The sequence below is a fragment of the Onychostruthus taczanowskii genome, unplaced genomic scaffold (assembly GCF_017590055.1).
Source record: "Onychostruthus taczanowskii isolate IOZ18803 unplaced genomic scaffold, ASM1759005v1 scaffold137, whole genome shotgun sequence".
Taxonomy (NCBI): Eukaryota; Metazoa; Chordata; class Aves; order Passeriformes; family Passeridae; genus Onychostruthus; species Onychostruthus taczanowskii.
Window position 1 is genome coordinate 1,791,753 of NW_024498540.1, and position 14,876 is coordinate 1,806,628.

The window sequence follows — 14,876 nt, forward strand, 5'->3', positions numbered from 1 at the left end:
AGAAACAGGATCACACTCACACACCCTAGAAAGAAAACAGATTTTATCATTTCAGGAGCATAAACATCTCATTCTAATCTGAAAATTTCTAACCTTGCCAATAGCTTCATTTCAGTGATGCTTTGCAGTATAAAGTTCCTGCTTGTTCTCAGCTTTCTGAACAGTGGTTATCTGGTGATCTGCAGAGAGACTATCTTTATAAATTTAAGTAGACAATCATTAGAAATTATAAACTCTCCTTTAACAGGTGTCTTAGAAATTTTGGTTTAGATTTAAAAAAAAAAAAAATCACATAAAGACTTCTTAAGTCTCTAGTGTCTATTTTTTATTATATTTATTCATACAGCATAATCAATATTTTCATGCACTGATCTTTTATATGTGTTTAGAAGAGATACAGCAGGCAACATGGTGCAAAATAATGTATTAGTGTCAGTATGTATTATCTAGAGAGATGCAGCTCTTTTTGATATTCTGATAGTGATTCCTCTTTCAAAAAAGAAATATTGCAGTCACTACCTCAAAAGATCACCACCCCTTCATGCTTACAGTTTTAATTGAGTATAGCAATGCCATTGAACATTTTGCTGATCTTGCACAATTAAATAGCAAGAGTTAGAATTCGATTGTCATGCTGTCTTTTCTTCATTTAGTTTTTGGAATCAGTGACTAAGTGTTGTCTTGAAGAGGAATACAAATATCTCCTGCCTAAAGCTTGGATTATTTTTTCCCCAGAGTCCTGTTTGTGGCAAATTCCCTTCCCTCATTTCTTAGTTTTGGACATCAACATTATCCTCTGACTTGACCACAGGGACGCCAGCCAGGCACAGGTACAGAGGGGGTACCAGTGCTTGCAGAGGTGTAGATCAAATCAGGCCTACTGATGACAACTCAAATGCATTCACTAGTAACAGGTGATGTATTCCATAGGCTCCTTTAACCCAGAAAATTATTTACCACAGATTTTGGACGCACAGTAGTGAAAAGAAAAGACTGTGTCTATGTATGAGGGTACATGGCACAACCTCCCTTTTCCCATGTGATGCATTAAGGGTTTTGGATTGTGAGGGTTTCACTTTCAATTCCCTCCTCAGTTCCTGTTAAATACTTTGAAAAATTCTAAAATTATAAAAACTTAATAGTATGGTAGAATCCTTTTCCACTGGGCTGTCATCAGCAGCTGCACACTACATTGTAGCTCACAATCCTTTTTGGAAGGATATATAAAATTGAGCTGGATAAAGAAGAAATTGGAAGTTGATAAATTTCCTCAAATTTTGTCGCCTGTTGCTGTCTAATGGCCAATAATGGAATTTGTTGTTGGAACCTGTGATTATGCTGTTATTTGACACAGACTATACACAGAGACCTCAACAGATTGAAGTTCGCATCGGCTGTCACCATTCTGCAGGAAATTTCTCTCAAATGACATTCAACACAACTGAACTGAAACCTATCAACATGTGCACACAGAGCACACTGTAACATGGAGCTATATGAGATCAGTAAGAATAATTTAATTTTAAAACTTACTTTTTATGTTGATTCTTGCATTACAGTTGAAGAGGGCAAAGCAAAACCCTGTGTTTCTATATGCATCAGCTCCAGCTGAAATGGTGATGCAGAAATAATCATCAAAAGTCTATGCAACTTGTAACTTACATATATAATTACTTGTATAATTAAATGATATTAAGACATTATTGAGAAATTTTTATTCTTTCAATGTTTTGCTACTGCATAGCATTTTTCATTGGTCAATATTTTTATGTATATGGCATTCCATCAAAGGCATATTGGGAGTTTTTTCATTGTGAATATAGAAGTGTTGCTATTAAATTCTACATAATGCAACAAAAATATTCATGCAGAAAAGAATTTAAAAAATAACAATCCTTAACCCCTCGAGTGCATGTTGTTGGTAAAGACGAACACTCATCTAAACTGAGAAGGTCAGGTACTGTTTTTATTCCTTTCTTATGACTCATTTGCCATCACTTACCACCTGACAACCACACTCATTATTTAAAAGTCCGTTCTGACTTAGTGTGCTTAGACTAAATCCCCATGACAGAAGGAGATGTTTTATTTAATTGGATAATAAGTGCTTAAATTTTAATAAAGCTCATCTTTATTTGTGAAACAAGAATCACTAAAAAAAGAGTATAAATTCTCTTTTACTTAATTGCTTTTGAATAAGGTTGTATTGTAATCTAATTTGAACAAGAAGATATTTCAAAATGCAGAATCATATTATTACTATTTTTTTCAAAAAGTAGTCAGAAGCATGTCAATTCTTGAGAGCAGATATTTTACTAAACATGAAAAAATAAGACAAAGAAATAAAACACAAAGAAAATTAACCATGATTATAAGATATGCAAAGCTTACTAATTCAAATAATATGGTTTAAATTTTTGTATATATATGTGTACAAACACACACACATATGCATCCTTTAATTGACATTTTTAATTATTATTTGAAATTCTCATAGTACTAAGAAAGCCAGCTCACAGATAGGAGTCTCTTATAAAAGGCCTGTACAAAGCTAGTAAAAAGATACCTCTTCCTAGTACAAAGAATTTTCAGCTTTGAAAAATGTTCTTTTCAAAATGACCTTTAAAAAAATAAATATTTTCTATTTTTGTTCACCTTCGTTTACCTCATGCTTTTGCAGTTGGACTCAGCTATCTTAAAAGTCTTTTTTATCCTCAAGGATTCTCTGATTCTGTGATTTTAGTTGCTCCTTGTTTCCATATACCTATTGTCATGCATCTGACCCATTTGTAGTAGTCTCCTAACTCCTCTCAATACAAGCTTAGGCTGCAGTCTTGCCTGACTAATCCATGTTAAATTAGTATTTAGAAGATGCCCTAGGTAATCCAAACTTTTGGGATCAGGAAATATTTCAGGAATCATTTGCACTGGTTGTGTTGTGAGCAGATTTGACCTCATCCCTAAATGTCCTCTGCAGTAGTGTGTGTGTGATGGAGAGGGAAAGAAACAAAAGCTATTTGATTTTATTTGATTAGCAACAATTACACTGGTGGGTTGTTGTTGTTTTGTTTGTTTGTTTGTTTTTTTGTTTGTTTTGGTTTGGTTTGGTTTGGTTTGGTTTTTTTTTTCATGTCCTGAATTAAAGTCTCTGGCACCCCCATACCCTTTGAATCTTAGAAAAATTTTCAAGGTTTATGTATTTTAGAGGGAAGAAATAAATACATTTGTGTGAAAGCAGTACATTAGATTCTAATTATCAGTTTTTAAAAGAAGCTATGCAATCTGTATAGATCATAGAGTTCTTGCCAAGAGAAAATATGTGTAGAATAATTATATTTTAAAAGGGCAGCCTTCCAAATAGAAAGTATCAAGACTCATTTACACCCTCTTCTCTTGTAATGGGTAATCTTTTTTCCAACACACACTTTTGCAGTAGAGATCTGCCAAAATAGGTCTGCTTGGGTCTGTGTTAACTGCACAGAAATGGCCCTTTTTTCCTTTACTCAGTTCCGTCTATCATTCTGTATTTTCATTCTTAGGTAGGATTGGAGTTGAATTGGTGTTCTGATTTCTCAAATAGTTTTTATTGCACATCTTCCCCAAGAAAGTACAGGGGCTGGTGGCTACAGAATGAATAGTGATACCTGGGAGTTGGTGCAGGAAGAGAAAATAATGGAGTAAAGTCCTAAAATATATCCCATAAAGAAAAATGACGTAAATATACAGATGTGGGATATATAATTAATACTGTTGTACAGGCAAGGAATGTTTAATAGCCTGAAACATTTGCCATTTTTTAAGTCCAGATATGTACTGCAATGTAGCATTTAAACTGATTTAATAGTAACAAATAAATGGGACAGTAATTTCTGGGTTTTTTCATCCTGTGAAATTGGCAATGGAATAAGACCTAGAATCTCAGAGTGTATCATAGGGTAAATATATTAGTTTCGGGGTTTTAAACATTCCTTGGCATCTGGGAAATGTGGAAAGGGAAGCTGTCAACTCATACAACAACTTTCAGTGTCTGTATTGCTGTGAAATTAAGATCACAGCAATCCTGGCAGATGTCATAGCCCTTGTTCTGGCATGATTTGTTCGGGTATAGTGATTGATTCATTTTAAAGTAGACTATCTTGCAATTTTTTAAGCTCCTTTTGCTTCCAATTTCTTTACCTATGTATGTGAATTTACATGTTTGACTTTCAAAATGGCTGTATTAATAGAAGTCATAGAAGTATTTAAGAAAAGAGAAGGTGCACAGTTGAGGATCAGATTAATAGGATAATGAAGAGAAAATCAGCACCACAGGATACTGAGGAACAGATACATCTGACCTATACTCCTGCAATGCTCAATTTACCTAGGAGTATGGACCCATTCTTGAAGTACATTACCTAGCGCTTTTACTGGTCTTTCATGTGGTTTGAAATTATTTCTGCAGGTGTATGAGTGCTTGAAGTGACACAGAGCTGATAACACTGAGTTATTGAAGCAGTAACATCTTAATTTATTGCTAAAATACAATCATACTTCTTCCTAGAAACTGTCGGAAGAACTGAATAAGTAATTTCTTCCAGATGTGCTACTAGAGAGTTGTTACCAACTTTTCATCCTCTTTGAAGCAAACTAGCATTCAGCTTGTTACAGACTGAAGCAGATTGTTAGATCACATGGATTTGTAGACTGACTCAGTCTGGCATCTGGTACTGGATATGATTCAAAAACACAGCCATAATTGCTGCATAGATTTATGCAATATATCTTACAATAGTCTCCATCTTATTATTCATCCTTTATTTTTTTAAATCATTCATTTCTTTTGCCATATGTGTTATTATTTCCACACATTAGCAAGAATTATGGAATTATATGTCTTTTTCTGCCATCATGGAAAAATATTCATGACTTTCTGCACTAACAGAGTTTTGCTGCAAGAAATCATTAGTTTTACTCTTGGAGTAGATTTGCCCAAAGATCTGACACTAAATTGTGCTACTTATATAGTAGAGAATACAAGTGTAGATTTCAACAAAGATAGAAATTAATCCCTCACATTTCCAATCCTCTGATGCGTTTTTAGTATTCAAGAATTATAGGGAAAACATAACATTAAGACAACCTGTGTGAATACAATAATTTGTACAATCTTATTACAGTAAATTCAGGTGGTTCTGGATTATAAATACCTTGTGGGGAGGGAAGTAGGTAATATCTGAGCACTTGTTCTATTGTTCTTTAATTTTACTGAAATTGTGGAAGACCAAGAATTAGAAAATAAGTGTGATCAAGAAGGTGAAATGGGATACAAACCCAAAGTTCCTGTGGACACAGTGTCAGAAAAACTAGTCTCTCACAAATCTTTTTTTCTTCAGCAGAAAAAAATAAATGTCTTTTCTTCCAGTGCAATAGAGCTTGTAGCACATAAATCAAGACACAGTAGCAAGCACTTATTCTTTAGCCTAAACTGCTTTCTAGAAAATTTCAGGCATTGAAAGTCAGGATTATTTCCTAGTGTTGTGTAAATACAGCTAATGCTAACTTCTTGCTCTTCATCCTTGCATCTGAATCTAAGTTTTGCATCCCCTTTATTAATGGAAAATTTAGTTAATTTTAAAGCAATCAATCAGCTGTTCCCCTCCAGTAATTTGACACTGCATAATGTTGAATTGACCCACAAAATGCATAGCTTGGTGTGGGTTACAAATAAGCATACATTTGCACATTGTCCTGCAATGTCATCTAGGAAGCTTATGTCAAAATCAGCAGATTTGGTGAATAAATACCATGTGACACATCCCAGCTAATGCAGTGCATTGCAGCTCTGCTTAAAAAGGTGGAATGGTTCCTAGGTTGTACTAGATGAGTGATAGTTGTGAAGCCTTGTGAATAAATCTGCAACTGTAGAATTGTTATTCCTACCAGTTGTAAACCTTTTTTTCTCCAATACATTTTTGAAAAAAACCTGCGTTAGTCTAGTCTTTGTATTTCAGTCTTCCTTTGTCTTGGGAGCCGTTGCTTTTCCTGCTTTTTCTCCAGCTATGAAAAGGAACTATAATTGATTCTGTCTAGTATAATCCAGGGGTTCAGATAAGACATGCAATACAGCTTGATTTGTTACTAGTTGAACACAAAACCTACAGCTGGCAATCAGAAACACACTCAACCATCTCAGCTTTAGTGCCAAATCCAATGACAGGAGATGGGAGTAATCTTGTCATGCTTCCCTGTTTACAAATTCCTGTTTCATAATTGCATTATTTTGCTCTGTGAAATTATTACTTCCAGGAGTATGTATCAAGGTAGTCTTCACAATGAAAACCAAACAAATTTTATTTAATATAGGGATGCTACTAAAACAGTTGCTTGGTTCCCTCTAAAAAGTTCTAACATTTTTGTTCTTCAAGATTTCTCATCATCATTTTGATTCTTTTTTTCTCTTGGTGTGTGTCTATAAGCCTCTAAATGGTAATGGAAGGAAAATACCAAGTTTTTACACTAAGCAGAGTGTAATGAAACAGCAGGAAGTTTTGAGCCATTTAAATTAAAATAAGAAGCAAGAAATTGACATTAATTATCTCAGACTACATAATCTTTTAAATTTGCAAGCAAGGAAATATTTAACACCTTGGAAGCAAAATACTTTATTTTGAACTGGAGAGATAATTTAAAATCACATGTGGGGGGGAGCTAGATGAAAGATCAGAAATTAATATATTCGCTGAGCAAGAATGATGAGATGAAAAAGTGGACAACAAGAGACTAAGCTTGTGTTCCCTCTGTGCCACAAACCATGACCTCTTCCACAGTCACAAGGACCTATTTTCAATTTCAAGTCAATAGCTATAAATGTTAGTAATTGCCTTTAACTCCTTTTCTGTAGCTTAGCTTCTTGCCCCATTACCAAAACCATTTAGTTTCTCAGTAATTCATTTTCTACATAATCTCCTTTTATATCCCATGTTTCCTCTATTGTGTTTCACCTTGGGCAGTACATCATGTAAATAAAGTCTATATCCATAATTGCTTTACAATTCATCTTTGGGGCATTCACTCTTGAAAACTCCATTCTGACTGGTGGCCATTATAGAAGATGTTTTCAGTCCTCATTAGATGGGAAAAGTGGATGAATATTTTAAAAACTATTTCAGCATCAGTGATGTAACCTTGTGTATATTTTCAAAGCTTTTAGATGTAGTTAAAGGATGAGTATGGAGCAGGTAAAGGCATCTGAGAAAGAAGTTCATCATACTGTAGTTGGATTTAAAAGCACCCTGTATTTAAAATAGTGTTTAAGGCTGCTTTATTGTAGGAGAGACACTGATTAAAGGGACAAAAACATCCAAGAAGTTGAATTCAAGTTTTTTTTATTTTATTTTTAAATTATAACTAGAAATTCATCAGCGTAATATCCAGAAAAAAATGTGTATATTGGTATTCAAGGCAGAAAATATTGAGTTCTGTACTCTTTCAAAATGAGCAAGAAACTCCTAGATTCACAGTCTGCAGTGTGATTATCTCCAAAAATTCAAAAGTAAGGGATCAAGTATTTGTGTAAAAGGCAGTATTTTTAGTTCTGTTTAGCATTTACTGTAATCATGAGGTGTATGTTTTCTTTTTTTTAACCAAGTTTGATTTTGATTTTCCGATGCCATCAAGCTCCTGCTCTTTAAACAATTAGATATTTCCCTTTTTGTTCTCTGAAAGCAAAATGCCTATGGAAGCTTTTGACACTCTCTCATGTCATCTCACATTTGTTTGATGTGGCTATGGGTGATTTTACATGCTTGGTCTTACATTTCAGTTTATAAAAACTGTGAAGCCCTGCTTCACTGAGTTTTAGTTACTCAACTGCAGCAAGTCTGTGCTGTACTGGATAGGAGTAAAAGTCTTGCATAACATACTACCCACATTTTTTACATGCACTTAAAGACAGTTAAGGACTTAAGAAATTGGTTCCTCCAAAGTCTTTTATTACATTTAAAAAAAAAAAAAAAAAAAAAAAAAGAGCTATCTGGCCTAGCAAAAGCCATTAATGTTTCTGTCCTCTCTTTTGTTCTTCTTTTTCTTCTCCAGCTTCATTCTGACTTGGACAAGGGAGTCGGCACTGTTAAATATACCCTTTCAGGAGATGGTGCTGGCACGGTTTTTACCATTGATGAGACCACAGGAGACATTCATGCCATAAGGAGCCTAGATCGAGAAGAAAAACCTTTCTACACACTCCGGGCTCAGGCTGTGGATGTTGACACCAAGAAACCACTAGAGCCTGAATCAGAGTTCATCATCAAAGTGCAGGACATTAATGATAATGAGCCAAAGTTTCTGGATGGGCCTTATGTTGCCAGTGTCCCAGAAATGTCTCCAGTGGGTGAGTAAGGAGCTGTAAATGCTTGATAACTAATTGCATATGACTTAATTGCCTCAGTGTACTTTTCTGGCTGAGAGAGGGATGAAATGAAAAAAAAACTTCTAAAACTTATTATTAGAAATGTTTCTAATATTCTGTGCCTAGATTACAGTTTTGTTTTAGCTTTGTTTGCTTATTTAGAAACTTGTTATCCAGCAATATGAGTACCTGTGATGTTAAGTTTCTGAGGGTAGGATGAGTTAAAAAAAAAAAAAAAAAAAAAAAAAATATATATATATATATTCAAGGAAGGTATGCTAAGGTCCAGGGGTTCTCTAACTCCAAACCTGTTATGTCACATGATGTGGTGCATTCCTCTCTCTTCTTAGTTTACATTCGTTGTTTGCTGGAAAAAATTAGATTGTCTGTTTACAGTAAAGCATCTTGTCTTTTAAATGGTTTTATCTTTGTGGCTCTTAAATTCCTACAGCCCTTGCATGATCTCCTAATTATGCATTAGGGGACAATTCTTTTTCCTGTTATACTCTTATACTCTGCATGCTCAAAGTAGCTATTGCCCTTGCCTTGTCACAATGCAAGAATGAGAGTCTGCAAGAGTGGGTCAAGTTATCAAAAGCCTAACATCCAAAAAAATCTTTAGTGCATTAGACTCCTAAGTTAAAAAAAAGAAAAAAAAAAAGAAAAAAGAAAAAAGAAAAAAAAAGAAAAAAGAGAAAAAGAGAAAAAGAAAAAGATTGCCTGGGAACATGGTAAGTTTTCAAAAACCTAGTGTACAGAGGACAGAGTAATTCTTCTCAGAGAAAGGTGGACTGCAGTAATGATACTGAAGTACTGGAACAGGTTTTTCTTAAAGAATTTTCACAACACGATAGAAATTTGCCAGGAATGACATAAAGAGCATCGATCCTGCTTTGGAGCAGAGGAATAGGCTGAACGGGCCCTTTTGGTCTCTTCCTGATGGCTGATTCTCCAGTGGTCCTGAGCAGTGTGTTTGCAACATAAGTACAGTGCTTGTATCCTGCTGCCAGATGGCATTTTGGGTTTCCCTGCAGGCACCAGAAATTAATTTGTTCTGGGCTGGGAGTCATTTAACTTCCCAGTGCTAGTTCCAGCTTATTACCCTTCTCTCTCCTAAAATGCATTTTCCCAGTACTTCACAAGGCAGTACCAGCCATTTCATACTCCTGGTAATTGTTAACAGTTTTGGAAGTTTTCTGACTTTGAAGTGGAAGAGGGATGCTGTTCCCCTTCAGCTATGCACCTGTCATGGATTGACTCTGGCACAGTGCCAGTGCCCCCCATGAAATGTGTATTCCTCAAAATGGTCACTGTGAGATGTGACCCAGGAACAGAACAAAGCAGGCTCTAACTTGGGAATGGAGGGAAAAAAAAACCACCCAACACTTCATTAATATCCACAGACACAAAAAGGAAGGGGAAACCTACACACACACAACAATCCACAATAGAACACTTTCGAAACACTCCTCCTCCCCTCAGTCCTCTAACATTCAAATCCCCTCTAACACATTAATTCTCACTCCAATACCCTCCTTTCACATGAGCACCCCCCAGTCCATCAGGAGAAGAGAGAAGCCTCCCTCTTGCACCATAGGCTCTCCCCTGAAACACAGCAGAACTTCTGTGCTTCCACGTCACACACGGCATTTTAAAGTCATCTGGGAGGCGACTAGCTATCTACACAAGTTGCTACATAGAATTAATGAGGCATTGTTTTAAATTTTTTGGTAAGGAGCAGTAGAATGTGATAAAATGTGATGTAAGTAGACATATAGAGATAATCATGTTAATCTTATAGAAGTGTTGGGAAGCATTTGCTGCAGTCACCTACAGGACTCTGTCTGTAGATTCACAATATTGATGCACTATTTTTTCCCCTAATGAGATGCATAGTGATATTACTTACAGTTGTATTATGTATAGATGAAAACCATTTGTTACATTTTGACACCTGTGTCTGGCAAATTCAGAATAACATTTCTCACCAGTGAACTTATGGTTGGTAGTGAAATTGCGTTTCAAACCTTAGCAGAAAGAAAAAATGAAAATCAGTGGTGGTGTTAGCACAGCAGAAAACAGTGCCTACATTCATTCCCTTATTCTGTTGTTCTCCCCCATATTTCTTTGTTATTTTCTTAAATATGTGTGTGAAGCAAATTAAATGCTAACAGAGCTTTTGCTTCATATGAAATACTCTTCAAGGTGTGCCATACATTGGGGGCTTTTACATGGATGAGGAGTTACATGACTAAATGAGATACAACTGAGCATACTGTGACATGCATACAGCATTTTAAAATAAATGCTTTTCAATTTGTTCTCCTTGAGAAAAACAGAAGTGGATGCCATGGCAAAAATAAATCTTCATGGTCTTCTCTTTATTCAGTCACATGCACTATATCTATTCCTCTATAAAAAAAATAAAAGATGGATGAAAATTGATCAGAAAAGGCAATGCAAGTAAAAGAGTTCCCTAAATGGAACCCTAAACTTCAATTAGTGGCTACTAAAGCAGATAAGAATTTTTGCTTTTGGGTTGTCTTGCAGCAAAAATATGAAGAAATGCCTTGTCCTCTGTAGTGTACCAGGAGATTGTGCCTTCTCTGATGTAGGTCTTGCTATTCTCTTGTTCTCTTTATCTGTTTTTCCTTCCTTATGCAAGCACTGATTTCTCAGAGGATCTAAAACTACTCCTTTCTATCATCAGCACCATTTAGTTGCACCTTTAGAGATGCTTAGACCTACCAGTGCCTGAGGCTGACATTGAAAATCACTTTGATTTTTCAACTGGTGCAGCATATGGTTGTCTTGGCTTTAGGAAAAAACCCAGATAAACTCTTCCTCTCATCCTTTTTTTTTTTTTTTTTTTTTAGCAATTTCATTTTCTAGTTGCCACTTTTTAAATACCAAATGTTCAAAATTTCACTTACTATAGTTTTAAAACAGTATTGATTATAAACTGCACTCATGCACATATTTCTTGGGAAATTGTCAGAAATTCACTGAAACACTACATTTTTAACCCTTACTAGTCTCTTATGTAAGCCTGACAAGCTTTTGTGACTGGTGGCTTGCAGGCTTTTATTGTTTCATGACATCTGCATGCAAAGTTTTACCCAGTTTGGTACTTTATTCCAAGGTTAGTGGTAATATTATTAGTAATTGTACTTTCTAGAAATTGTCATGGCTACAAGGTTCTGTTTTGTAATGTCTCTAGACTTCCTAATAATCGCTATTGCTGAATCTGGGATGGCTGAAATAATGCCATAGCATTCACCTCTGGGATCAGGTTGCAGTTGCAGTGTTATAATAAAATCGTACATCAACTGGACCTTGGTAATTTTTTACTAGAAATAGTGCAAAAAAAAAGAAAATTAATGTCATTCTCAAGTTCTGGTTTTCTGCACAGAGGTACTACTTAGATATACCTGTCATAGCCGTGCTTTTCACAGTAGATTTTCTTAGAACTTTCCATGCATATTGTAGATGGAAGTTTACTTTTTCCCTGCAAATTTACATTGAGGGCAGATTGAATTTTCTCTACAGTTTCTGTACTTCAATATTGGTTGTTTTTCCTTTTAACTAATATCACTCATTAAAAAAGATAGTGGTACTGAATATATATATATATATATATTTTTTTTTTTATTTTTTTATTTTTTTATTTTTTTGTGAAGAGATAATTTTAGGACTGCTATTTTTACTTAGTGGTGCCTTCCTTACCAGGAGCCAAATTTCTTCATATGCTCTCAAAGAAAAAAATTAGAAGGACATTTACCCAATACAAGCTAGGACGCAAATCTATTTCATGCCAAAGTTTGAATGGACAGCCAGCCTTGCTCTTTCTATACATGCACTGTAATCTGTTCTTGTATGATGGAAAGGAAAGTCAATCACAGCCATGAACAAGAAAGATCTTCTCTTGAAAAGCCCTTTGGGTTACCAACTGCTGTAACATGCAGGCTGCTGTACCCATCTGTGATTTCCAGTGCTTCTGATAGTTTCAAAGTGAGCACAGCTTCCACACTGTAGTGGAAGGATATCAGTGCCTCCAAAGTTGACATTGTATTGCTCAAATGATAAATGGGGTGCAGAATATTTTATGGTGAAGATTTTACTTTTTAAAGGACTATCTGAAAATTATTTTATTTATAGTTTATTATTTTTGAAAATTATTTTATAAACTATTTGAAATTCCCTTCAAAAACACTCAGCAGATGGAGTCAAATTACAATGCAGAACTAATATTTTATGAATGTTGATTGCTATGCTGTTATCTTATGCTTAGTAAGAGACTTATAAAAGCTTAAGAGCTGAACTCCTAATGTTGGTTGTGGGGTTTTATTCTGTTTTTTTTGTTTGGTTTTTTTTTGGGTTTTTTTGGTTATATTGGATTGGTTTTATCAATAACTTTGTTTTCTTGGTTTAGCATAGGTCCCAAAACGTAGAATGAAGAAAAAATATGGATTTATCTAGGAGAACTGAAAAGGGTTTCCTAATATCTCCATTTTTAAGTTTGTATTAGCAAAACATGTTCTCCTTAAGTATAGTTTAATCAACTGTGTTGTTGCTTCTGGCAGCTGTGCCAGCTTCTGTTGCAATACAGTTGACGTAAGCATGCAAATATAGCTGAGTTTAAACCAAGGTTATCCCCTTATTAAAGCTATCAGTCCAGATGACTGAGAATGGGGGCATAGCAGCATTAAGCACACATTCAAGGAAAGATATTATTATATATTTTTTATATATTTATACACAAAAATGTGCACAGAAATGCATTTGCTTTCTTATGCATTTCTTTCACTGAATATGCTGATTTTAACAGCAAATTTATGACTTCTATTGTCACAGTCTCCTAATTATTTTCTAAGGTCTTTTCATTATACCTCTATGCTTAAACATAGACCAGCTAGGCCTCTACTAAACCCCTCAATTCCACAATATACAGCTACCATATGTTCTTTCCTACACAATTTCGTTTCATACTTTTCCACCATATTAACTCTTTATTGATTAGATGGGACTCTACAAACTCCAGATCACCATGGCAGACCAAGATGGTCAATGATAATAGAAAGTTGATGTCAGGTTATTTTTATTGTGTTCCTCAGTGGTGTAGCTACCTGAAGAGTCTTATGGATTTGCTTACAGTTGGTACTGTCAGTGTGAAAATAGTCTCTATAAATTTTCTAGCAGTTTTCCTTCTGGAGTGAATACTTAATTGGCTTTTATTTAAACATTGGCTTATATTTGAACATTGACAACGGAGCATATATATACATCCGCAAATGGAACATATGTTTAATATATCCATCCATGTAGTTACATGTGCAAGAATTACAATACGTAGAAAATTAACCTGGTGAAGTGGTGGGTAATAACCTGCACTCTGGTTTGGCTCAGCTTAGCACTGTTTGTCTGAGTTTAGCCTGAAGCTTACAGTGATAAGGGGCTGGAGAAGGAAGGACTATAAGGCATTGGAGCAAATGCTGAATGAGTCTGCCTTTGATACAGATTCCTTGCTGATGGCAATATATTTTTAAGGGTTTCCAAAAGCTTACCAAGGCTGTTGCAGAAGATATTACTTTGGGAATCCATTGAGACCAGAGGTACTTTTGAATGGCATTATGCATGCTCATGAACAGATAACCGACAGCATAATCTGTCTGCAGCCATTGTCTGTAGCCCCTCCAGCTCCAGCCTGGTCTCCAGGGTTTTTTTCTGGTATTATCAAGTCCGTAAAGAAAATGATGGGAATTGGATGTCATAGTCGAGATAACAACATCTTGAGTATGTTTTATTTTTATCCAGTTTTCCTTGTTGAATTATTCCCAATGATCATTTTCCTTTTTCTTGTCTGCTGTTGATCATTGAGAAGAAAACTTTGGAGGATTTTCCATAGTGATCCCAAGATCAAGAATTAATAGGTGACAGAGCTACAACCCACCTCTGCAGGAGTTCTGATAAGTTACTTTTTCTGAAGCCTCTTTGTGTTTCTCCATGTGAAGTTCCATTTTCTCAGTTTCATGCTATGTTAAGATTCCCCTGTAGCACTTTGCAGCAAAGCTTTCATTTTGTCAAGCTGTCACCTGTTCATATATTCTCTTTTACTGGCAACCTATGAGTTCAGATCCAAGAGAGATGCCAGTGGCAACCCCTCTCTCATATAAAGACTGGCAATTTATTCCTACTGTTTTTAGATCTCTTTTTATTTGGATTATATAAGGAAAAGCTGTTGTATCTTAAACTTACTCTTTTTTTTTTTTTTTTTTTTTTTTTTTTTTTTTTTTGAGTCTTTGCTTAGGAACCTTGCTGAAAACTTTTTTTTTTTTAATTTAGATACTCTTAATCTATGCCAGTAATCTTGAGCTATATACTCACTGATGCACCCAATAGTTTTAATAGGTTTAGTGAAGAGCAACTTCCCTTCACAAAACTGCACTGAATTTCACCTTACAGGATCACATCCACATGTCCTCTAATT

At 35.1% G+C, this 14,876-nt stretch overlaps 1 protein-coding gene across 2 annotated transcripts in view; it reads left to right on the forward strand.

Annotated features, from left to right (window-relative positions):
* Positions 1 to 14,876, forward strand: part of CDH12 (cadherin 12) — a 151,192-nt gene that overhangs the window by 24,317 nt on the left and 111,999 nt on the right. For both annotated transcript variants that reach the window (XM_041397177.1, XM_041397178.1), the window contains exon 2: positions 8,077 to 8,371. In XM_041397177.1, the coding sequence (XP_041253111.1) occupies positions 8,077 to 8,371 (295 nt within the window). The remainder of the gene's footprint in view (positions 1 to 8,076; positions 8,372 to 14,876) is intronic.